The 25,804-nt window shown below is 29.9% G+C and overlaps 1 protein-coding gene across 2 annotated transcripts in view; it reads left to right on the top strand.

The window, feature by feature from the left end:
* The window catches only part of LOC143195344 (uncharacterized), a 72,823-nt gene that overhangs the window by 927 nt on the left and 46,092 nt on the right, over positions 1 to 25,804 (top strand). Inside the window, exon 2 of one of the 2 annotated variants that reach the window (XM_076403621.1) lies at positions 6,723 to 7,586. In XM_076403621.1, coding sequence (XP_076259736.1) covers positions 7,220 to 7,586 — 367 coding nt within the window. In that variant the 5' untranslated portion in view covers positions 6,723 to 7,219. Of the gene's footprint in view, positions 1 to 6,722; positions 7,593 to 25,804 lie in introns of both variants that reach the window. The other variant, XM_076402824.1, reaches the window with a different exon arrangement.

The following is a 25,804-nucleotide window of genomic DNA, read 5'->3' as shown; positions in this document are numbered from 1 at the left end:
CTGAATTAAGTCAATGTAAAATAAACCATTCGTCCTATACCTAAATCAAAAAAGAGAATCATATTGTTGTTTATAAAAAAATCATACTATATTTAATACTTATATTTGATATTTTTACTATTATTCTATATTTCACTATTAATGTTAGGTTCTATTATTATTCAATTAAATTTAATTATATATTATAATTTTTGATGTTGTGATTCACATTTTTTATGTTAGATCTTTGATCTTATTTTTACACTATTTGAAGTAGCAATCAATTAAGTACTGTGTTAAGTCAAAAAAGCATAATTTGTTGGCCCTCTACTTAAATAAAATTAGCTTATATTTAAATCTATAAAAAATCATAATATATCTGTAATACTGATTTTTAATGATTTTATGTTACCCTTGATTTGATATTAGCTGGTATTAGTTTTAGTATTTTAACAATTTTGCAAAATTCATTAAAAATATATTATTTGTCATAACATTTTATTTTATGGTTCTCATTTATTATGAAAGAATTTCTATCTTATTTTTATTATGATGTCACTTTCTGTTGAACGAGTAAATTAAGAGCTATGTCAAATTAAAATAAAATAAACTATTGATCTTACACTTAAATAAAATCAGCTCATATCTATATCTACAAAATTCTTGTGTTATCATTTTAATACCTATACTTAATGACTTTATCCTTTATTTATGTTTTCAGTTTACTATTATTTTATATCATATTTTTAGTATTTTAACAATTTTGTTAAATTTTATTTAAAATTAATTATTTGTCGTAATTTTTGGAGTTGTGATTTACATTTTTATATAAAATTTTTAATTTTATTTTTACAATTCTTTACTGTTGTCTTAATTTTTGATTATTTTTTATATAGTATGGAGTTCAAGCATATTTTTGTAGTTATTGTTTAATACTTTTAAATTGTATATACCCTGCAGCTAGATACTTGAACAGAACGTACCATTGATCTCTATAGTTACATAAAATTAACTCATATTTATATTAATAAAATATCATATTATACATTTGATACTCATTTTTAATGATTTTGCTTCGCGTTTAATTTGTTGCTTTTGTTTACTATTATTTTATATCACATTGCTAGTATTAGATTTAATTTTGTCATATTTTTGTATATTCTGATTCTAGGTTTTTTGTTTTGATTCTTTATAATATATTTATATATGTATATATATATATATATATATATATATATATATATATATATATATATATATATATATAATATTGGAATTTTGACTTCAACGAAATTATTTTGTAATAGGCAGTATATTGTAGCAAAAAATTTGTTTTTAATAATAGTGAATTATTATTTTGTTCATATTAGCAAAAAAAGGTGATTAATTTTATACAAAATTAATAACCATTTATTAATTTTTTTGTTAATATTATATTAAAATTTATGAAATCCATTGGGTTGTGGTAAATTTATTTGGTCCAATTATTTAATATAACCTATTGAAATAATATTTATTGCATATTCAATTATTGATACGTTCGAGATACTAATTTAATAATTATTTTTTTGCTCCTGACAATTTTTGATATTTCGATTAATTATTATTTCGCAGCATATTTCTGATTATTCTCGATACAACTATTTCATTTTACGCGCGTTAGATTTTAATTTTTATAAATTATGCGCCCCAATTATCGTCCGTAAATTAATTGATATAATGCCGTCGGAAGGAGGCTATTATTAAAAAGACGAGGACCCGTCGTTTTTGTGAATTGTTAACACGGGGTAGACGATGGGGTGAGTCATAAATCAGCTGATTTCCCATCCCCCTTCGATAACTAACTGGACCAGGACGTGCTAGGCTTGTCAAATATTTTGTAGGGCTTGTGATCTTGCACTTTGGTTTATATACTGCTTCAAGTGGAAATTGGTTATTTACTAGTCGTTATATATATTACTTTGTTTTCTTGTTATATTTTAATCTTTTATTGGGATTTCACATTATTTTGAAATTTAATTGAGTGAACAATAAATTCTAAAGTGGTGATTTTGATGTTTGTCTTGCGCAGAACATTCTGGTGGACAGAAACAGTTTGAAGACAGCCAAATGGGAAACCGAGAAATCGTCTGTGAAAAAAATGCGGCTTTAAAGTTATGATCGGAAATCATTTCTGCATCGAATAGTGGCGTGTGATGAAATGTGCATTTATTTGGAAACCCTAAGCACAACGAATCATTGTTATTATCTGGCAAAACTAGTCGATCGACTTCAAGGCCAAAGCGTTCTAGTCGCAAAACAAGGCTGTGTCTGATGGGACCAAAGTGGTGTGGTGTGTTAGGAACTGTTGAAACCTGGTAAAATAGTTAATAATGATCACTACCAATAATAAATAATCAATTTGCAAGACACATTAAAGTGATTTTACAGCATGATAATGCGCCGTCTTATATAGCAACACCAGTCAAGAAAGCTTATGGATGTGACATATTATCGCACTGACCGTACTCTCCAGATCTTGCACCATCCGACTATTAACTTTTCGCATCAATGGGACATGCGTTTGTAGAGCAGCACTTTGCCAATTTCAAAGAATTTAGAAAATATCTCGATGAATGGTTTTGATTAAAGGACAAACAGCTATTTTGGGATGGCATTCATAATCCATAAAAAAGTTTACATTAAATTTTATATGAAATTAACAAACCTAAAAAATGGAGTATCTTCCGTCGGATGTACCTAGGAGAAAAATTCCTCCATTGCTATTATTTATTTTTTTATTTGTAATCTCGTAAGCTGTATTTTGCTATTGATTTAAATGTGGCTCCTTACTTTGTACGGATTGACGAATTATTGTTATTGATAAGTCAATTAAAAAAATTCTAATCTGTCAATGTTTTGTCAACTGTTTTCTGCTTTACACTCATCATATTTTGTGGCTTTTCATGGCTTTTGCGAAAGTTTTTCTCTCTTTTTTTGTACAAACCTTGTTCTGAGAACAACGAACATAACAGAAAAGAATTTTCCAATTTTATGCAGTGGTTCTGAAGTTAGACATGTTTGTGTATTCGGAAAATAATTTTTGTTTATATAGATTATCATTTTGATATATTACTTACGGTATAAGTATTTTTTATTGTATAACTTTTAATTAATGGTAAATTTAATAATATGGTTGGTTTGTTAGTACTAATATCGAAGACTGTAATACTTATAAACCAAATATATTAATATATATTTTGTCCAAATATATATTATAAACCAAATTACTCTTTATTAACCGACTTCAAAAAAAGGAGGAGGTTATACGCCCGACCGTATATTTTTTATGTATATTCACTGATTTCTTGAATTGTGGAACGATTTTCAAAATTCTCCGAGTTGATCCCATCGGAACCAAGTCGAAGGAAACCCTCCCTATTATTTTAACTACTTCCAACTATCTCCTACTACTACCGTCCTTTTAACTATCACTTTGAAGTCGGTGTCTAGCCCAAACAATATAAAAATAATACTATAGGTTTGTGATATATACACAAAATTTAATTCACAAAATTTAATTCGAACAAAACAAATCTAATTTGTTACTTGTTTTGACATCAAAGTGACCAGTTGGTAGTAGTTAAAATAATATTGTAAATGGACAAATAGGTTTAGGTAAGTATCAAGCTAAATTGTGTTTATATAGTAGAATATAAAATGCGTGTAGCAGATAGCTTAAATAAGGTTTTGTTTATTTTTATTTAGTTATTATAACCATTGTTATGTACATATTTTATTTTAAAACATTTTCTTGTGTTAAAAATCTAAGTTTGATTACATTTTTCTTTTTGTTTTTTTTTAATGAGTTCCTTATATATTAAATCGGTTCAAATTTTATAAAAAATAAAAATAAATATTTCATAAACTTAAAACATAATATAGATTTAAAATATTAAAAGTTGTACTAAGAGCTCTTGGTGGTTAAATCCAATTTTCAAATCATTTTTATTTTGATATAGCGTTCAAAATAGTATTACTTTTTAGTTGGCTTGGTTAGTATTTTTATTTTATTTTTAGAGGTCTTTTCTTTTTTATTTTGAAATCTTTATGTTTTGTTTAGTTTTTAATTTTCAAAATAATTATTTCATTGTTTTACTGTGAAGATTATAATTGTTTTCTCTTTCAAGATTTGGCTTGTTGTTTCAATATTCCTCTGCCTTCAGGGTTGAGAAACAATTATTTCGGAATTTTTATCAACGTACTAAACGCTGATGTTGAGCAGTGTAGGGCGTAAGTTGGTCTCCCCTCCGTCTTCCAAACGAAGGGTGAACTGAGCCGAGGGGAAACGAGGTGTCATAAAAAAACTAATTACGCTATAAAGGAACATTTTGCAACACTTGTCTTAGACGTTGGCGGCATATGTTTGACATGATTAACGAGCGATTGGCAAAATAATATCTCATAAAGTTTGATAATGCAGGTTAGTCGTTTTCAAAATATGTCTTCGGATGGTGTTTACCGTTGCTGATATGCAGGCACAGTAGGAATGTAATAATCCAAGAAACCCTAGAAAAATTTCCTTTCATATTATTTTATGGTTTTTATTTAACCTCATGTATTTTAATTTAGTTAATTTGACATAGATACAGGGATAATATTTTAAAAAATCGGAATATTGAAATTAATTCCCAGGGTCTTATTATAAATGACATAGATAATGCCATTTTCCTAAATAAATAAATTGATGGAAAATTGAGTGTAATAGATATAATACCACATCCATGAAAAACTTGGCTGATGCAATGGTCAAGGTGATAAGACGTATGGCAGTTGTAATAGTCGCGAGTTTGAATTCTGCTGGGCCATGGCTGTAAATATATGTTCGTTATTGTCCATAACACTAGAGTGCAAAATTTGGCGAGGAGAACCATCATCATAAAAATAAAAAAGTCCATTATTTTCTTTGACATTTTTAGTTTCATATTGCACATGAATAAGTTTCTTCAAATGTGTTAGATGGAAATTAAAAATGCGAGTTGAAATAAAATTGAAAGGAAACGGTCCAATTTGCATGAAGATATTATTACGTTAAAAAATAGCCTCATGTTTGTTTCATGTTCATGAATCTAAGCATATGCCCTTAGACTTTAAATCACCTGCTATTATTTGAGTTTGCAGGTAAATTATTTATTATTTATATATTAAAGTGTCTTGCATAGATTTGGTCAATTTTGGAAACGATAGATATCAAAAATAAAAGTGTGAAAGTGTAAGTTAATTTACTTTACAATTGATAAATGATTAGTTGGATTAATGGATGTTAAATGATCTATATTTCTCTTACATCAAGAAGGGTAATTCATCTTACGGGCAAAACGGTTTCCATCTTTCAGCTCCAAAAGAATTGGAACCACATATTTACATAATTAGATTTTTTTTCCATTTCAGATGATGCATTTGGTTATACTTTTGGAGTATTAAATTTACTAGGTATCATGATTTTGTACTATTTTAAAACTTTATTTATATAGTAACTTTTAATTAAAAAGGAATTTCTCGCTGAAGATTGTATAGGAATAATTTATTTATATTCTTTTCTTTTCAGTATTTAATGTGCTTTCATAAGTTTATTTCTTGGTTTGTACCAAATATTCCAATTCTAAATAAATATTAGTTTGATTATTCTGGATCATGCAATTATTAAGTGATAAATAATAAAATTTTTGTTATAAAAAAGAGAAAATAGATATTCTTATTGGATTTATGATAGAAACTGATTTGTTATATGAAAATACATATAACTAATTATGTCAGTTATAAGTATTTTAATTTTTTATGATTTAAATGTATGGATGACTGGTTAAGTTATGATAGAAATATGAATGTTACGAGAAACCTTTTTAGATAAATAATAAGTGTTGCGCCAAATGATGTCACTTAGAAACAATGATTATATTTTGAAGGTTAACTAAGAAGTGTTTAGAATTATTTCACATCTCAGAAACTACTGATTCTAATTGATATAGTGGTGGGACCAATTGGGGAAATTTTATTTTTCCACCGCTGTATTTGAAAGGCATTTTTCAATATTGATCAATTGTAACTGATTTGTTAGCACCAGATCTAAAGGATCGCAGGAGAAAATTGCTTGTGCTGTTATTGTGTTTGATGTATATGAACTCGTTGTATTCTAAGCATATCTATCTCGTTTCCTGTCACTTTCGACCGCATTTGTGATATCCAATACGACTATTATCATATTCGGTATCTCGTTGGTCCTCAGTGCGATTATTGTTCTTCAGATGGTATTGTTAATTATAAAAGCAAAGTAAGTTCTAGCGCACTAAATTCATCAATATTGACGATTCGAAATTACTGTTAGTACAGAGTTGAACCCGTATATGATATGACATATATGACATATATATATATATATATATATATATGTGTCATATCATATACGGGTTCAACTGAGCATAACAAATATTATATTTGGAGTTCCGTTAAAGCCTTATCTTTTTTTTATTCTACATACAGTGAGTGCAAAAATAATCATGTATCATAACAAGGTCGGAAATTTACAGGATGCTGAGGAAAATTAAAGACATAGCTAAACTTTAGCATCTCTAAGATAGAAAAGAAGGATACATTCTAGTGTAGATAGAGATTAATTGTCTCGATTCCATTTCTTTTGTGGGTGCTGGTCGATATCAAATTTATGTTATTGCGTGATTTAAAATCGAACATTTTTTTGGTTTCAGGTTAATCGCAGAGACGGAGGGTCAACGGTTCGACACCCGCGCGGGACAACAACTGCTCTCGAAGAATCGACGCGCCGCCACGACGAAAATTGACTTTTAATCCGGACCGGTCGTAAACGAAACGGCTAATTGTCGGGATTAAGCGCGGCAACAAAAGCGGCAACACGTAGCGTACGGGAGACGCGGACGGGAAACGACGGGCACCGCGTCCGAAACGGTCTAATTAAAAAACAAAATCGGCGATCGAACGGGTGGGAGAGCGACAGCGACAGCGACAGCGTCACCAGAAAAACCAAACGGCTGCGAGGAAGAACGCAGAGGATGGTGGAATCGGTGCGCACTTTTCCATCAGCTGCGGTCCACGTCCACCGCCACAGCAACGCGTGATTTTTCATCACGTTGCGCGTCCGCCTCGGTCCAGTCATTTCCCACTTGGAAAAATCGCGCGATCGCTATGTCGGCGGCGCCGCTCCACCATTGAACACACGTCGTTCGCGATGCATCTGGCGGGCGAGGTCAGCTCCACCACCGGCCACTATGACCGCAACTACACCAACCTGACCGCGGAGATGTTGGCGGAGAGGACCATCGACGGCCTGTTGGCCGAGCATCCCGGCGAGTTGGTGCGCACGGGGAGTCCGCACGTGGTGTGCACCGTGTTGCCGCCGCACTGGAGGTCGAACAAGACGTTACCGGTCGCCTTCAAGGTGGTGGCCCTGGGCGAAGTCGGCGACGGGACGGTGGTGACCGTGAGGGCGGGCAACGACGAGAACTATTGTGCCGAGCTGAGGAACGCCACCGCCATCATGAAGAACCAGGTGGCGAAGTTCAACGATCTGCGGTTCGTCGGAAGAAGTGGAAGAGGTAAGGGTAAGACTAATTTATATCTATTTTTATTCTTTGTTTTCGCATCTCTTTTGTATGTCTATTATTCATGTACATTCTGCTTCTGAAATATCACTCTTTTCGTTTTCACCATAATATTGGTTAATCATATTTGACTTTATTAAGCGACTTTGGATGTTAAAATGGAATGAAAATTAAGAACTATTTCCATGTCTAGAATGATTAAAGAATACATTCTTGCCTCTTTTTGCTAATTAAATATCACAACTGATAATCGGTGGGTAACTTGTTGTTTAGCTAATTATATTATTTTTCACTATTAGTTTCTATAGATGACTCAAGAAACCAAAGGTCGAAAAATGTTACTATTGTTCAATTATAATTGTTATTATAATTTTCTAAAAATTCTACTCCTAAAATATTAATGTCTTCATGATGTATTCTACTTTATTAAGTAACATTGCACGATAATAAAATATCAAACTTTCGGTAACAATAGGAAGGTCGCGAACTATTTACATCTTTAGAATTGTTTAAAAATAACTTTTTGTTCCTATTTGTTAATTAAATATCACAACTGATAATCAGTGAATAAAGTTAATTAAATTCACGTTATTAATTATGTTGGCCTTTCATAAAATAGTTACTTTTATATAACATAAATAGTAATATATTATATAAGATTTGTTTTAATTGCGTTATACAAAAAATTAAAAATTTAATTTTTTTAAATAATATAAATATGTCAGTATTCGCTGTTTCTTTGAAAAACCTGATGATATCTAATGACAAATGTTTTAGTCCAAATTTCTTTTATACCTTGAGCAAATTTCTACATACATATATATGTGATTAGTCATGCCCTTTATTACTATATTATTTTTATATTATTACATTTTGTTATATGTTATTTCTATTTTATATTCATATTTTGGACTATTTATTCCGAATTTTCGCATCTTCCTTACACTTATTATTTTTTCTACGTACTCCTTCTGATATATCAACCTCGTCATTATTAATCATAAAAATGGTCAATTATATTCTACTTTATTATGTAACTTTGGACGATATTCAGTGTTATATCTCTAGTTATATTGTAATAAAGTTTAAAATTTTCGGTAAAAATAAGAAAATCAAGACCTTTGTATGTCTAAAATTGTTTAAAAATAAACTTTCGTCTATGTTTGTTGACTGAAGAGCACAAGTGATAATCAGTGAAAGAAAATAACTATTTCTGAAAAACATTGTTGTTAATGTTCGACAACAATCCACGTTATTACTTATGTTGTCCTTTCATAAATTAGTTACTTTTATATAACATTAATAATTTTATATTATATAAGTTTTAGTTATAATTAGAATTTACAAAGTATTATAGTCTTCAAACATGCATAACCGTATAAGAATATTCAATGCTTGTTAATGTTAAGCTTTATTTAAATGTTTTTCTTTTATTAACAGTACCATAAGGTGATGCCGAAATATTCCCATGGTTCATGAAATGAAAAAAAAATTTTGATTACCATATTTATATAAAAACATTAAATACCATATAATATATAAACGTGTCATGTTCGGCGATTCATGCTTTCGATTTTTGTATAAATAACTTTTTTTCGGCCTTTTTTTCCAGAAGAAAATCTATCATACCTATTAAATTAACTACATTGTAAGCCATCTTGATCAAAAAAAATTGTGTATTGAAAATTGTTATTGCAAAAAATTGTTATTAGTGTGGTTAGTACTGCGCTTAGAAACATGTAAGCTATATATTTGGTAACATCATAAGTTGGCGAGAAAGCCATTTAAAACCTAATACTGATGCAAAATATAGAGATTATAAGATCAGTTTCCGATTTTGATGATTAGTTAATTTGTAACAATAGTAGTACCAGATCTACATACTTGCTATAAATATTCCGCTAAAAATATTTAAATTGATAGACATAAGCATTTAACCACAAATAGTACCTTTAGATTATCATTTAGTTTCTGATCTATACAACAGCTTAGTATTAAATAATAGGTGAGTAATTCAGATTGTTAAACAGTAGGTGATGTGTATAAGGGTTCACAATAAGCTCTTTAAGCAGTCCTTTAATTTTATTATTCTACTTGTTATGTATATATATATATATGTATGTATATGTATGTATATGTATATTGTATATATATATATATATATATATATATATATATATATATATATATATATATATATATATATATATATATATATATATATAGATATCAATGACCAATTAATATAGTCAAAAATTATATTGCAAATATTTTTGTCCATCTGCAGATTATAAAATAGATAGCGTAGCTTGAGTGGAACCTTGGATCTTTTGGAGGAAGATAATAAGCTTTGTTGCATCAAGGAATATTTTTTCGTTTTCTCGTTCTATATCTTTAGAAAATTGGTACATATAGTTTAATGTAGTTATTAGGGCACTGTCAGTTTTCCCACTATTTCCTCATGGATTAAACTGAAAGACCTCATGTCCCCACTATGAGGAACCGTGTTCGTCCACATTTAACTATGCAGCAAAAATATTAATGCCAACTTATTAACTATAACTATAAGAAGATTATATTATTTATTTCACTGAAGCGCTATTTACCATTACCATTAGTTCCAAAATATACTCAAAGGATTTTTCCAACGAAGTCGGTTTTTATTTTAAAACTAATATTTATAGGTATCATAGCTTTATTTACGTTTTCTGGTACATGTTTCTACCCAGCTACACCATAAATTTTAACGCATTAATTAATTGATGTCGTATTACTTCCAATGGTTCTCTAGAGGAGAGCTCCTACTTTTTGTTTTGCATTTCTTAACCTTACATATATCATATAGTCTCAAATAAATGCCAATGTGGCCAGACCTCAAGTTACAATATAAATCTATCAATTAAATAAAGAAGCGTAAAGAATACAAATTTATTTGGTGATGGGGTTAAGAGACCAAAGAGTTCATTTCATTGTCAAGAATCTCGAGTATTCGAACACCTTTCTGGCCATCGATATATGTAATTATTTAGGTAAGAGTTTAGAGGCTAATATGCGATAGTAGTATAATAAAGATGAGCTACAAGTTGATCATACCTCAATCACTCTGTTTCACAAATTGTTGAAGGTATGGCCAAGTTTTCGCAGCTTACACATTAAGCTCCAGTCACCAAAACTTTTAAAATCTATTAGACTAAATACTGTCTTATAGTTAAGAGTTTTGTAAGATTCCTAAATTTTGCACAAATTCATTAAAACCGTTCCCAAAAATACTTTCCCCATTTTTTCGCTGATTGTTCGAAAACAATTATTTTGAATGTACGGTACTCTGCCAGTTAACATTGTATTATGCATAACCGGTAGATTTAGCTTGAAAAAAAGAGCAGTATGATGTATAAAACACGAGTTCGCGGATTACCAGAGGGACTTTGGAGGTTTCTATAAAAATTTTAATGCTTTTGGAATGATTTTGCGGCTCCCCAAATATACACGAGTCCCTGGTTGCTCCGCCGGCCCGTAAAAGAACAAAATTACAAATGGAAATATTCATATTGCTCGGTTTTGTAGGCTTTGCGCCTTTTATGTCTTAATCTTTTTTCGATTGTAACGTTTCCGTTTCTTCTTCGTTTTCTGTTTTATTAAATTCGAAGTGGTGTATTCGTACTGGATGAAAATTGAAATGAAACATGTTTTTTTTTTGCAATTTGGGCTGGACATTCATTATTTTCTTCTTAACTAATTAATATTACTTTTCTATTAAATATTGATTGATACTGAATTATATACTATTATATAAATAAATTTTGTTTGGTTTATCGTATATGGCCATTTTAATTAAAAAAAATTAAAATTTAAAACAATTATCGTTTGTAATGGTTTAAGAGTTTTTTTTCACTCTCTCAGTGCGTATCGTATCTATACAGTTAAAAATACTCAATTTTTACATTTATTAAGAATGGATAATGATGAAATAATATTTTGAATTGGTTTTAATTTTTCAGCTTTATTTCTAAAGTATATTTGCATATATTACAAGGGATAGCAAAAATAATATGAATACCATGCTATATAGTGTTGCATGTTGTCGACACTATTTCCGTGTAAATAAGTTTCTATTGGTCAGTTTAGATATCGAGAAAGCCAGAGAGCAAAACATGTTAACATATTATCAACGAAGAGGAACTGTAGGCAACATTTAACTACCGCAGTAAAAGTAACAGCGGAACTGAACCCTCACTTGAATAATATTATTTAGGCCAAAAAAGTATGGCAGGAGCTGTATAGAGCTAATATTCATGGAAGGGTTGCGATCGCGGGACGTATTTTAACAAAAACTAATGCTAAGCTACCAAAATAGTGGTGCAATGATCGTAAAACCTGGACAGTTGATGATTGGAAGAATTTAATATGGTCAGATCATCGTTTTTATTCCAAGAAAATAATGTACCCATAACTCAGTCATTGAGTCTCAGTATATCATCTATCTTCTATGAGGATCTGAGATGATCTATCTTCCCTGGTAAGCATAATCGGCGTGAGAAGTAGATTTTCATCTCCAACATCATTGAAGCAACTGGCGGATGCTTTGGTACAAGAATGGGACAACATCCCATTGGAAAATATCTAGACAGTCTGCGAATCTATTCATCGAAGAATAGTCGCTGTTTTGAGAAACGTATAGTGGCCTTATTAATAAATAAATAGTGTCTACATGTCAGGTATTCATATTATTTTGTCTATCTCATGTATACAGTAGTGATAAAGCCCGCTTTTTGACTCTGAAATCCATTTATACTTTACAGCATCGCTTTTTCTTACGATGATTTATGAAATAAAAAAGAAGATTTTTGGGATGAGTACGTGGAAAGTGAAGGAAATTTTACTGAATATTACTCTCTGCATATCTTCCTTTGACCACGCATAGATACATTTTATAGAAAGAACATTTGTAGTATGTATACTCGAATTTTGTTACTATGAAAACTTCCGCTATTTCTCTTTTTGAGATAATTCTGTGTTATATTCTCGTTCTATTTAAAATATTCTTTGAAGTATACTTATAACTTATTTTTATATACTCGAGTTGTCAATTATTTAGTTTTCCTGAATCTTAATCAAAGCCCACAAATTGAATTGAATTGAAAATATGAATTAAAAGTTTTATGAAGTTACAAGGTTTTACCTACTTAGTGTCTATTTATATTTTTCTTGTTATCAGTATCTTTTGTATTTTGTTATTGATATTTTCAGAAAGGTTTACGTTTTGTCTTAATGTGTGGGAAGGTCTTCTGTGTTTTAATGTTTGGATGTTGTTAAAACAAAATACCCACGAAATAATATTTTACTTCCATTTTTCTTTATATTATAGATTCTCTAGTATTTGACAAAACCTAGTAACAAAAGTTTATTAATCATTCTTATATTATTTTACTTTAATTTTTCAACAGATAAATGAAATAATATATTTATTTAAGTATTTTCGTAGCAGCCATGTATCATATACATTATTGAAAGAAAGTTCAGATAATTAATAGAAGATAATTGACTTCTTATGACTTACGATTTTAGTTTGTCTTGAATTGAATATAATAAAATACATGTTATTAGGTTTTCCTTTTATCAACTTCACATTTTCAAACATATTTTATTCTGTATAACTTCATATTACTTAAAATTATAAACCTAAATAGTTTATAAGTACATACGATATTTGGCAACTAACAAAAATGCTACTGCAAGATATATAATAATGTTTGTGAAACGAAAAAAGCTTTTTACGGATATTTTAACTGTTCTTTTTCTGTTTTTGCTCTATATGTAACACGATATTTCGCTTTTGTTTCTGGCGCATTTCTAATGCGTTGCCGTTGTTTTGTTTTAATTTCTTTAAGCTCTTAATTTTTTCTATATTCTGGTTAAAAAACTTCTAACGAGAACATCATATAGGATTAATCGTTATATATATAGACTATATATACAGGTTATCTTATGGAATATGTTGCAATTTTGATTTTTCTTCGTCATATAAATCATTAAATAGTAAAATCAGTAAAGTATTACTTTACATATTACTTATACATATTTGGCTATCGAAAGTGATACTGTCAGCATGTAAGAAAGCGATAATTATTCTTAATACTGAAAAAGTGCAATAAAAAGTACAGGTTGTCGGTGAATACAATTAGAAGCTTTAGACATGTTTTCTAATTGTTGTACTACTTCAGGCATCTTGTAATTGTACCACTGTGTTTCAACAATTGATAATTATACGTCAATATTGATTGTGAATCAATATTGACGTATCGGCTGCTATTGTAACAACCGGTACTTATTATTAATAATAGAGAAAAACAAAGTGACATCTATTGCCGAATTAATAAATCGAATTGACAAGCTTCAAGAGCTTTTGCTTGCATAAAATGTTGCTTGGGAATAAAGGATTTTTTACATTCCATCTCTTTCAAGTGCATTTCTATATTGGGCTATCCACAATAGATCAGGCAATAAATGTTAATGAAAAAGAACAAAAATGTAAAATTTACTGATGTTGATATACTAAACAATAACCTGCATTTATACAATGAAAAAAAATTGAAAATATATAGATTTAGAGGAGCATCTATAGAAAAAATGGTGAATAAAGGAGGTCTATATTGTCCCAATAATTTTATAAATAATAGGCTTAATTCTTGCTGATGTATATTGGTAAGTTAGGTTTAGATGATGATCAACATAACTTCGAACTTTCGTAGCTAATGGAATAATCATCACAATCATCAGTTGTAGAAAATTAGTGAAAACGATAATCTCACATTTTCTACATTTTTCTACATCTAATACATAACTGCATTTTGCTTCAATTCCAGTCTGCTCCTCGCGGTTTTTCTATGAAGTCCCATTTGTATAATTTTCATAAACACTTTCCCGGTAATTGAAAGGGGATTTACACCTCGATAGTTTTCACAATATTTACTATCTCGTTTTTTTTTTCAGCTAAAGATAACCCAGGAATAGTGGATCCATTAAACTATAAAATTATCATACATACCTAGTGGTTAAATTGTAGCAAAAAACTAATTAATGAAAGAACTTGCCATAATTCCGCTAAATTCTCATCAGTTCTGACACAACGGTGCGATATTTTCAATTACTAAACAAAATCCAATTATATGGACCTAATATTTCGCTTTTATTTAAGGTTCAAAGTTAATTTATTCCAATTAAATCGAAGGGTAGAACTTTTGGGTTCGAAAGTGGCAACTTAATCTGGCGAGCTGGTCAATATATTGCGGTGAAACTGTTTATCTGATGTTTTGCTCAAGTTTTAGGATTTTCAAGTTTCGTACGATATATTGGTTTAATTTCTTAATTGTGATGAACGTTCAGGTAAGCTTGAGTTTATACCTGGATTTAAAGGTTTAATCTTAACTTTTAAAAGTAGGAACTTAGGAAAAATATATTCAGTTATTTTAAATAAAACTTATAAATCTGCAAATATTGTTTGTGATGAAATAATAACTGATTTCTTGCAAGGTTGCAGCTTGTTTAAAAGGAGTATTCCGATCCATAAATGTGGAAAAATCGATTTTTTCCTAGTTTCAAAGGTTAATCCTTCAAGAATAGAATACAGATATAGATATAGTTGTTTTAGTTAAGCGGCATCTAAAAACTTTTATACATTATCCTATATATTTCTATTTGAAATAATTATTATTTGAAATATAATATTTAGAATTTTAGCTCCAGCATTCATCCAAGTTACTGTGTTTATCTAATTTTTGAATCCGATCGATTCGTAAGGTTACCATAGTGATTGAAATGTATTGTCTAACTAATTTGAATAAAATTCTCATTCTCATATTTTTTTCTAGGTGATTGTATGTATATTGGTCATCGATAGCTATTCGTGAAATTCTTATGAATCAATTTGAAGAAATGGTATTCAACCTAAACTAAACCAACTCTTAAATTGGATTGTTTTAACATTTTTTTCAGAAATTTTTTTCCAATAAGTGTTATCGTATTATTCAGTGAATATAGGTAATAGTTATGGCATCCCCAAATTTGCAATTCAATTCAATCAATTTCAATTTTGTTCTTAGTTGAAGAAATCTGTTGCCGAGGTTCGTCCAATAGTTTTTGAAAATTGTGGTGCTACGTAATCCATTTGTCGATTTTGGTGTCAACGACTTAAATAAAAATAAAATGAAATAGCAATTTTGATGTGAATGTTAAAGAATAGAACTGACAAGCAAAGGTTTGTTTTTTATTATTTAATTAATACATTGTTACTAGTCGTTTTCGTCTAACCTACAATTTGTCTTTATGCTAACTTAAATCTAGGTATATAACCCATCGGCCCTAACTCAGTCTCTGGTGAAATACTGTTTATACATGTCACTGCTGATTTTTTAAATATATGCACCTCACTACACAATACTACAGAAGATCAGATGGTTTGATTCTTTTGAGTCTGTGTCCTGTTCTGGTGGTATCCAATAGTTGTAATATTTTAATATTCGTGTGAGAATGGAGTCTTTCCTCATGTGAGGAAATCAATCTTCTCAGAAGAAAATCTCAATTTTCTTGATTTCTTGACTAACTGTGGGTATCTGAAAGTCTCGATGTAGGTAATTAGTCCTATAGTATTTGGGTGCACCCACAATACCTCCCAGGACTTTGTTCTGAAAAATTTGTATTTCATTTATGTTACTCTTTGCAGAATATCCCCATAATTGAACTCCGTATATCCATATAGGCTTCAATATTTGCTTATATAATAGCAATTAATTATGTACTGATAATTGTGATTTTCTTCCAATTAGCCAGTACATTTCCCTATATTTCAATTCCATTTCTTTTCTTTTCTTTTCTTTTTTTCCTTCCAGCGAAGTTTTGCATCGAGATTCATTCCGAGATATTTAGCGTTGTTGCTATATGGAATCATAGTGTTATTTAATGTTATTGGTGCTTGTATGGTGTCTGTTTATAGGTGAACTGCACATGTACAGATTTACTTGCATTAATTCTTATTTTCCAAGTTTGTGTCCAATTATTTACATTGTCACTTGCCTGTTATAATTTTCGTGAGGCTTCTTCATTTTTGTCTCTCACAGCTATAATCACAGTATCATCGGTAAATATAGCCATTGTGATATTTTCCATTTGTGGTATATCACAAGTGTAAAGTAGATAAAGCATTGGTCCCAGTATACTTCCTTGTGGTACACCTGCTTTAGCTTCTTTTATTGTATAGTAAGCTTCTTCTTGTTTTACTCTAAACTTTCTGGTTGTAATGTATGATTTTAATAGTTCGGTGTGTTATTTTGGTAGCATTTACTGTAGTTTGTAAAAAGGCCTTCATGCCAAACTTTATCGAAGGCTTGTACTACTTCTAAGAATATAGCTGAGCATACTTTTTGACTTTCGTAGGCTTTTTCAATAACATCTGTTATTCTGTGGACCTGGTCAATTGTTGAGTGCTTGTTAATAAATCCAAACTGGTGTGTTGGTAATAAGTTTTTTCTCTCTATGATCAGTTTTATTCTTTTCAACAGGAGTTTTTCGAAAACCTTAGATATTGCGGGCAGCACTGATATAGGTCTATAGGATTTTATTTCGTTTTGGGATCATTATAATTTCCGCCATCTTCCAAATGTCTGGGACATGTTTTAATCTAAATGTTGTATTGATCAAATTGATGAGTTTTATAATTCCATTTCTTGGTAGTTTTTGCAGTAATTCTGCTGTTATTAAATCGTAGCCTGGTGATTTCCTGGGGTTAATATCAGTTTTAAAAACTTTGATTAACTCTTTCGGCGTGACTATTTCGACCATCGAATTTTCAGCTTCTATGTCCGGCAAATTATGTTCAATATTAATTTCGATTGGTTTGAAAGTTTTTTCTAGATATTCGGCAAATGTTTCTGCTTTTTGGCGATTGTCACGTGCCCAATTCCCACATAGGTCTCTTATAGGTGGACTGTGTAAACATGAGCGCTTTATATATTTTGTGACTTTCCAGAGTGAGTAATCAGTTTCTTTATCATGTGTTAAATTTATTTGAGATAATCATTTATGGTTTTGTTTTTTATTTCCAGTATTTCTCTTTTCAGTCTTTGGGTTATATTGTTTAAACTACTCTGTTTTGTTGCCATTTTTTTTTGTAATTTACGTTTTTCAGCTACCATTTCCTTCGCTTCTTTCCAAGCAAAGATGAATAGTTTTCTGTGACCTATTACTTAATATAATGACAATGTGAAAATAGAGTGAAATAGAGATCTACTACGACAAATATAAGAGCAAAATGTCATGGTTTAGTCATGAGAGTTATCCTTATAGACACCGAAACGAACTATTCATGTCCATAAAATCTTGCTCTGCATATGGTGAAATCAGCAAAGTATGTTGTATTACGAGCTAAAAGTTTCTAATATAAATGATATCTAATTAAACAAAGTTCAGTTTTGGATTATCTTTTACTGCTTTATAAACTTATGGAATTACATTGTAAATTTGGCATTTGTAATGGCTAGTAATAACAAAACTTTGAAAAATGAATCCTATGGAGAAAAATATAGACCCAAAGACACTGTTATTGATTGTTGGTAATGAAAAGTTCCCAGTTAGTATCTGATTTATTGCTTTAGAAGTTGCCGACGGACGCTGCTATACGATAAAGACTATCTAATAGTTAATTTGAAAATATGAGATCTCTACCAGTTTTTCTATTGTATGACTAGTTGATTAATATACTTTAGTTGAAAAAATTATTAAGAATCAATATTTTTTGTAATATACTACATAAAAAACAAATACTTTACAAAAATATTTTATCGTATTTATTTATTAACCTTAGAATAACATTATATTGATTGCGATAATTCTCTTGTAGTTTTTAATAATTGTTTAAACGTTTTTATAATATATTCGTGTTTTGAATAAATTAACCTATTGTAACAATTGAATGCTGCATCTGATTTTATTTCAGGAATATTATTTCATTGTTCCACTATATTTACCAAGCTCTCCATAACCTCCAATATTTCTTTTATCTATCATCAGTTAACTGTTTTTTACTTCATTTCAGTAACTACTTTAAATTTATTTTACTCATTTCAAGTCTTTTTTTAAAAAATAATGCGACTAATCCGTAATGGATATATCATTTTCTACATTATCTACTCTGTGATCATTCAAACATTCATTGTAGGTAATAATTATTTCCACGACGATTGGTTTAAGACAAGTGAAATTGAGTTTTGTCATTGAGCAAAGGTTAATGTAGAGCCTTTTAAGCTGATTGTTTTGAGAAACTCTCCATCCATCAATTACCACAGCGGCCACACCAATCGTCTGCACTGAATCAACCTGGAGAGAAAAAGCTTCATAGGAAAATATCCACTAGTTAATTTAATTTTTTCGTCCGAGTTTAATCTTATGATCTATCATTAACAACACAAATTACAAACTGTTCTGAAGGATGTTTTATTCAATAATATTAAGTTTTTAATGAGAAAGCTAGATGGTATGTGATACTTAGTTCTGAGATACATATAACAGTTGTAGACGTGAGATGTCTAAAATGAGACAATGGAGCTACATAATATATTGTTTAAAAGACTGAACATGAAGTATTAAATATAAACAGTAGTTGGACTAAATGTATTGAAGTTGACGAAGACTATACGGAAATTTATGTGATTTTCATAGAAAGAGGTCTAAAAAACTACAAATATTATAATTTAATTCAGTTACGGTAATAAATGATCTAATAATATTATTGTTTAATGTTGTCAAATTCTATTCACGAAACATTTGTTCTAATTTCTACTAACAGTAATAATCCATTCACTTTAAAGTAGTATACATTTTTTTCATAATATTTTATTTCATTCTGCTTGAAAATTATTCTTATGAATTATATTCTTAAGAATATTAATTATGAAGTTTTATTTGATAGTGTTTTTTTAACAGTTCAATCCTATCAATGAGAAAAAGGCTCTCAACAACTCTTGTATGAAGCTACATTGATTCTTGACATACTCCATGTTATTCAGATAATTCTTTTTCTTAAACCGTCTAATCATATTTATATTAATTATTGTAAATACATCGGTGCTTAGGCATAAAAGTTAGCCCTGTTTTAAAATGAAATTTTCTTCTTTCTTCAACAGTTGTATGAGACTAGCTTGTAGTAATTTTTTTTGATTATACCTTTTGTTTATATAGTTAAGTTTAGTTAAAACCACGAGATAATATTTTTTACTGTTCATTAAGGGTTGCCTTGTAAGAAAATGATCATCTTAGTTTCACCAGCCTCTTATTTTAATTCAAGTTAATGGTAGTAGAGTGAAGATTCATTCACAAAATACATACGTAAAGCATAATGCAAAAACCCTTCTAATTTTTTGAATTTGCCAGCTTGATTGGCTTGGTCATGACGATAGGCCAGTTTTCCTAGTGTTGGGATAGTCGTGAGTTCGAATCCTTTTGGGGATGGTTGCAAATTTATATTTGATTATTTATGGTACCAAATCCGATGAGGATAACATCCTAATCATGCTACCAGGTTGAGTGAGACCGGATTATTTCTGAGATGGTCTCTAATTTGGTCACTCGACAATCGGTAGGTTTACGTGGGGGACCGTGGTTCCGAACTCATTTTAAACAGCAGATTCAGTCCAAACAAACACTAGTTGGTAAGGAAGAGACTAAAACTCAGCGAAAATATTGCTTATGCTGCTAGTCAGTTGTTAATCATGTCATCATCTCAAAAATCAATTGTTGGTGCTCTTATTTTATTGCAGATTTCACAAAGAGTTGGAAAATGTTTAAAAAAACTAATATAATCTAATGCTGATTTAACTGATTGCAAATATGGAAATTTATCAAATTTATTTATTTTTCGTAACTTATATATAAAGTAGTGAACTGTCATTGCTATTAATTCAAATAAATTACAGATGTATTATTAATATATTCCATTTCATACACAAACTAAACAAAGAAAATCTTTTATCTTTGCGAGAATCCACGGATTTTACATTTTAATATCGCGACTGTAATTTTCTTTTAAGATATCGGTGAGGTAATAACGGGAATATTGAAAAGGTTATAACGCAATCGCGTAGAATTTCTGTTAATAAAAGTTTCTTTCAATTCGTCGATATAATATGAATAATAGCCAGAGGGACTTAAATTTTAATCTAATAGTATTTTAGCAATCATTTGTCAAAGTTGTCAGTAGCAGAGGACTGAGCAATCTACTCCTTCAGGTCCATATTACCGCTAGGGTGTTGCAGTTGATTTCGGCCTAAGTGACTTTTAAATGTTTTCTGATTAAGTTCCTAAAAGGGGAGTGAAACTGGTGCGAAAGATTTAGTAAGTTTTTAGAGTGTTTTAAGTTCATTAGCAGGTTTTTTTTAGGTGTTATTGTCTAAGATCTATTGTAGTCATCAATCATTTAATTATTTAATATATAATTTAGTAGTTTAAAACTGTAGGAAATGTAATATACAAGTTAGAGATTTATTTCTTTTAACTATTTAAAAAGATATTTATAGGTGTAAAATATAATTACATTATCAGCACAGTCGTATTTCACTCTAATTTTTAAAACTTTTACAAACTATTATTCAAGTCATTGACAAACAATTATTTCGTGTTTCATTACTCATTATTCGTAAAATTATTTATTCAGATCTAGAAATAGAAAATGCAAATAATTGATGCATGCTAATTCTAGAGAATATAGTAGATTGAAAATTGAAAATTGGTTTGCTAGCATTTGGAGTTTCGCAATAATTGACAGAACTGTTCAAGCTGTTTTGTTTTTTATAATGTACTCAATTACATGAGTTTAGAACTCATATATAATTGAATATCCTAAAATTCTGTTCAGTTTTTATCTCGTGTTATTATCTAGATAATATTTGGAGTAAAATCGAACTTATTTTTTGAATGGTTTTTTTGTTCTGGCCTAAAACCATATGGTGGAATGCATGAAGCAGACTTTATCACGGAGACTTGCCCTGGAGTAACAAGTTGGACAGTTGATCCCTGTGGATCGCTACTGTTACTGCATTAAATTTGAGGATATATTACCCGCTAACCGATCAGTCGTTATTGGGCACGAGGACCCGGCGAAAGAACAGATATTGAAAGTAACTATAGATTCGCGATAAGGATAGATCGTGGGAATTGAATTAACAATCGACTGGGTGCTGTCGTATGGGGGCAAAAGTTATAACTGCAGCGACGGATGACGTCGTTGCAGCCTGGAAAAAGGGGAGGTTAGCGGTGATGCTTTTATTGTTTTCTGGACATGTTATAAAACTAGTTTAATGCTCCTGAATATTTCTTTACGACACCTGTCATATACCATCCCATAGTTGTTTTCAAAACTTATAACTTCATTAGAATAAACATAGTTGCGTACAATTAATATTATTTAACAATAATCAGAAAAATCTTAAGAACCTTAAAATTCATACTATTCTTAATTGTTTTTCCTCTAAACATACCATAAATCTTAAATATAAAGTTTAATGATTTATCTCCATATTCTTAAATTGTTAGATAGCATTTTACGGTACAATGTTGCCAGAATTTCATTTTGAAAATTACGAGTCCCTAGTTGATATACGTATGACATAAATGAAATAATGAGATAAAATTGCTGATGTTAGATATAATTTATTTTAACATTATACTACATTTAGTATATATGTTATCGAAGGACTTAAAACTACAATTAATTATCACAGTTGTATCACAGGTCAAGGTTGTATATTAATTGTATTTACATTGAATTATTTTCCATACTACCTATGATTTTGAATTCTAGGCCTTTTTTTATGTAATGGTATCCCTTGGTAGCCTAATCCTCTTAGTTAACAATTGTATATCCAAGTAATCTGTTTTATTTTCAATAGGGAACATATTCACCTTTTACGCTCAGCTTTTCCTTGTAAAGTCCTTTTGAGATCACTGTATTTTTTCTTTGTTTATCTATTACTACCTTTCTTGCATTTGTCATATCTGCAAAACAGTTAATTTTGCTTTCTCATTACACATTTTGACCAAATGCTCATTTATATTCTGAACAATTACACATATATCTGTGCACATAAATCTTACATACTGCACAAAGGGATTTCCTATAGATTTACTACATGAATATACGATAATATTAATTATGTACTCACCTTTAGTTGTTTTCTCACTCATCACCCTGCCTTAGAAATTCTCACCATTGAATCATAATCTTATATTCAGAAAGTTTCACTCAAGTAAGCAAGTAAGCTGTTAATATCCAATCTATATAACATATATTCATAATATATTTTTTAATGTGTCTGATCGAATTCACCCAAACAGAAGGCGTTATTAAACATTCCTGTTTCCAGCATGAAGAAGAATATATCTGTGATGAATTATTAATATATGTTAAGACACCATAAAACAAGTGTGATTCGGAGTGTTAGAGCGAGGTACTCTGAGAGACTATTAGTGCATCTCAATGCACTCGCCAAACACTTAAATGTGCACGATGACAGTGAAGTGCGTAGGCTCAAACGCAAACTACCATACGAACTGACTGATAGATGCATAGAGCGAAATTTAATAATCTCCAGAATAAGTTAGAATAGTTTTTAGCATAAACTAGGATAGTCTTTAAAATAAGTTAGAATAGCATCTAGAATAAGATTTAGATTATAAGTTGTACAGTAGATCACTTAATGAAGAGATTTTCTACATGTTAGGATAGTTAAATTATATAACTGAAATCATATAATTATAAGGAGGAGATTAATAAAAAAATATTGAGAAAGTTTCACTCAAGTGAACAACTAAGCTGTTAATATCCAATATATAACATATGTTCATAATATATTTTTCAATGTGTCTGATTGAGTTCATCCAAATCGAAGGCGTTATATATATCTATATTTAATAACAAATGTTAAGACTTATAAAACCTAATCAATTGTAATTCCAACGTTTACATTTTTCCATTAACTTTTGTTGTCTTATGGCTATGTTTATTATTATCTTGCATTGAGTGATCGTTGGTACCATTCTGAAATCTTATGTCTCATCTAATGTGTATCTAGATTGTATTGAAATAATAAATCCTCCTTGATTTTATAATATGCATTTATATTTGTATTCTTTTAATGGCAATATCAGGAAGTTCTCTTAGACATATTGGATACTCTGTTTATCAGACAGCATAGACAGCAAAATATTGTCTGTCTAAAACGAAATTATAATGTGCGGCAGGTGACGCAATAAATATCTTGATGACGTGAGTTCACTATTATTTTAAATGGACTGTTGATATAGTTACAGTCTTACACGAATTAGCATTAAATTATGTTATTGGCCACTGATTTCTCAAAAGATATTCGAAATTTTTAAGATAAATAGCACTAGTATAGACATGCAATCTACGTTAAATTAAAAAATGTAAATTGAGAGCACAATCCACAACCCATTCGTATTTTGTTCGGTTTATATCTGGTTGGCGCGCCGTCATTATTAGCTAATTCATATTTTGCCTATTTCATTAATCGCTTGATTCAGTACCGGAAAAAGGAATAAACAAACAAACCCGAAACGGACGGCTTCGGATAGGTTTTGTTTATTGCAATTTGTGCAACAACGCAAGCGAACACCTCCATAAATTAGAAAAATCGCCAAAACAAGCGGTAATAAATAAAAACTAAATCCGACAGTCAGTTTTTTTTCCACCAGAAACGGGGAAAACATTCGGGCGGTGCGGAATGCACCGGTAACCAGCAGAAATGAGAAATCAATCAAAACAAAAGCCGATAATATGATATAAATGGTGAGTGGGCTGTGTGTTATTCGAGGTGTTGTTTATTGTTCGTGTTAACGGTTGAAAGTTTTATTTAACATAACCGAGTTGTTTTGGTGTGGATTTTTTGAAATTATTGAGCTGATTTTGAATGTTAGCTTCAATATCTAACGTATTGGTATCCAGATTTAGTGACTTACTGTTTATGCCATTGTTTGGCTACCATTACAGATTACATTTTAGTCAGTTAATGCCCAGTTTTTTCTACCAACACCAATTTTTGACCCATTAATAAACTGGGAGGATATTGTGTCAGTTGTTCTTATAGCCCTTTTTATTGTCAATGTTGTTTGAATGGTTATAAACATTAAAACTTGTTTTTTTTAAATGTTACAATATCTTGAAATCAATGGGAATTAAAAAATTATATTTATCGACTGAAATTCAAATTATTTCAATTCATTCTTTCAGATTCTTAGAGAAATATAGTCCAGAAGTTGTTTCAAATATTAGCTGCATTATTTGAAGTATTGGTATTTGGACTGAGTGATTTAATAGCTGATGCCGTTGTTTCACTATCATTACACACGTTTCCTCAGTTCTTATAGCTCTTATGTTTGATGATGCTTATAGATTATAAAACTGTTTCTATATTTTTTTCAAAAATAATTATGGGATGGATTTGATGCTATACGCTAGTTTGAATTATTGAAAGTATTGGTATCCAGATTGAGTGACTATAATTACAGATTATATCTTTAGTCAGTTTGTGCACAGTTTTTTGTAGTCAAGGCCAATTTATGACCAATTAATAAATTGGGAGGATATTGTGTCAATTGTTCTTATAGCCCTTGTTATTGTACATGTTGTTTGAATGTTTATAAACACTAAAGCTTTTTCAGGAAGCATTGTGGGATGTTTTCTTATGCTATTTTGGAGCGTATATTTTGGTTAAATAACTATGTCCTTCTTCCAGACAAATATAATACAAACAAATACAATAATTATATAATGTAATACATATTTTGCTTATTAAACCAGATAATAAAGAACTTCTTGCGTGTGAATCTTTTCAGTAATTCATTAATAATAGGAGCAAAAAACTTTAGTAAATAATCTGAATACGAATATGACTATGGAAGATTTTGGAATTTATTTAATGAAAATTACAAAAAAATACACATGGTCTAAGAGGTTTCAAATTATTTTCTGGGGCTATGTTAAACCATCTATTTTGGACGAATACCTATATTCAAACCTATCTGCTGCCATTCTGTTATGCTATTTATTCCATTGTATAATTGGTGACAATGCTCTAAATCAAGAAATTATGATATCATGTTTTTGATATCATAACATCTTGCTTCTTAATCATATTAAAACTACAAGA

This window comes from Rhynchophorus ferrugineus, unplaced genomic scaffold, assembly GCF_030347505.1.
Source record: "Rhynchophorus ferrugineus isolate W39M unplaced genomic scaffold, kcgeb_rfMv2 rfM1, whole genome shotgun sequence".
In the NCBI taxonomy this organism is placed as follows: domain Eukaryota; kingdom Metazoa; phylum Arthropoda; class Insecta; order Coleoptera; family Curculionidae; genus Rhynchophorus; species Rhynchophorus ferrugineus.
The sequence above is the reverse complement of the archived record's forward strand: the minus strand, read 5'-3'. Positions and strand labels throughout refer to the sequence as shown.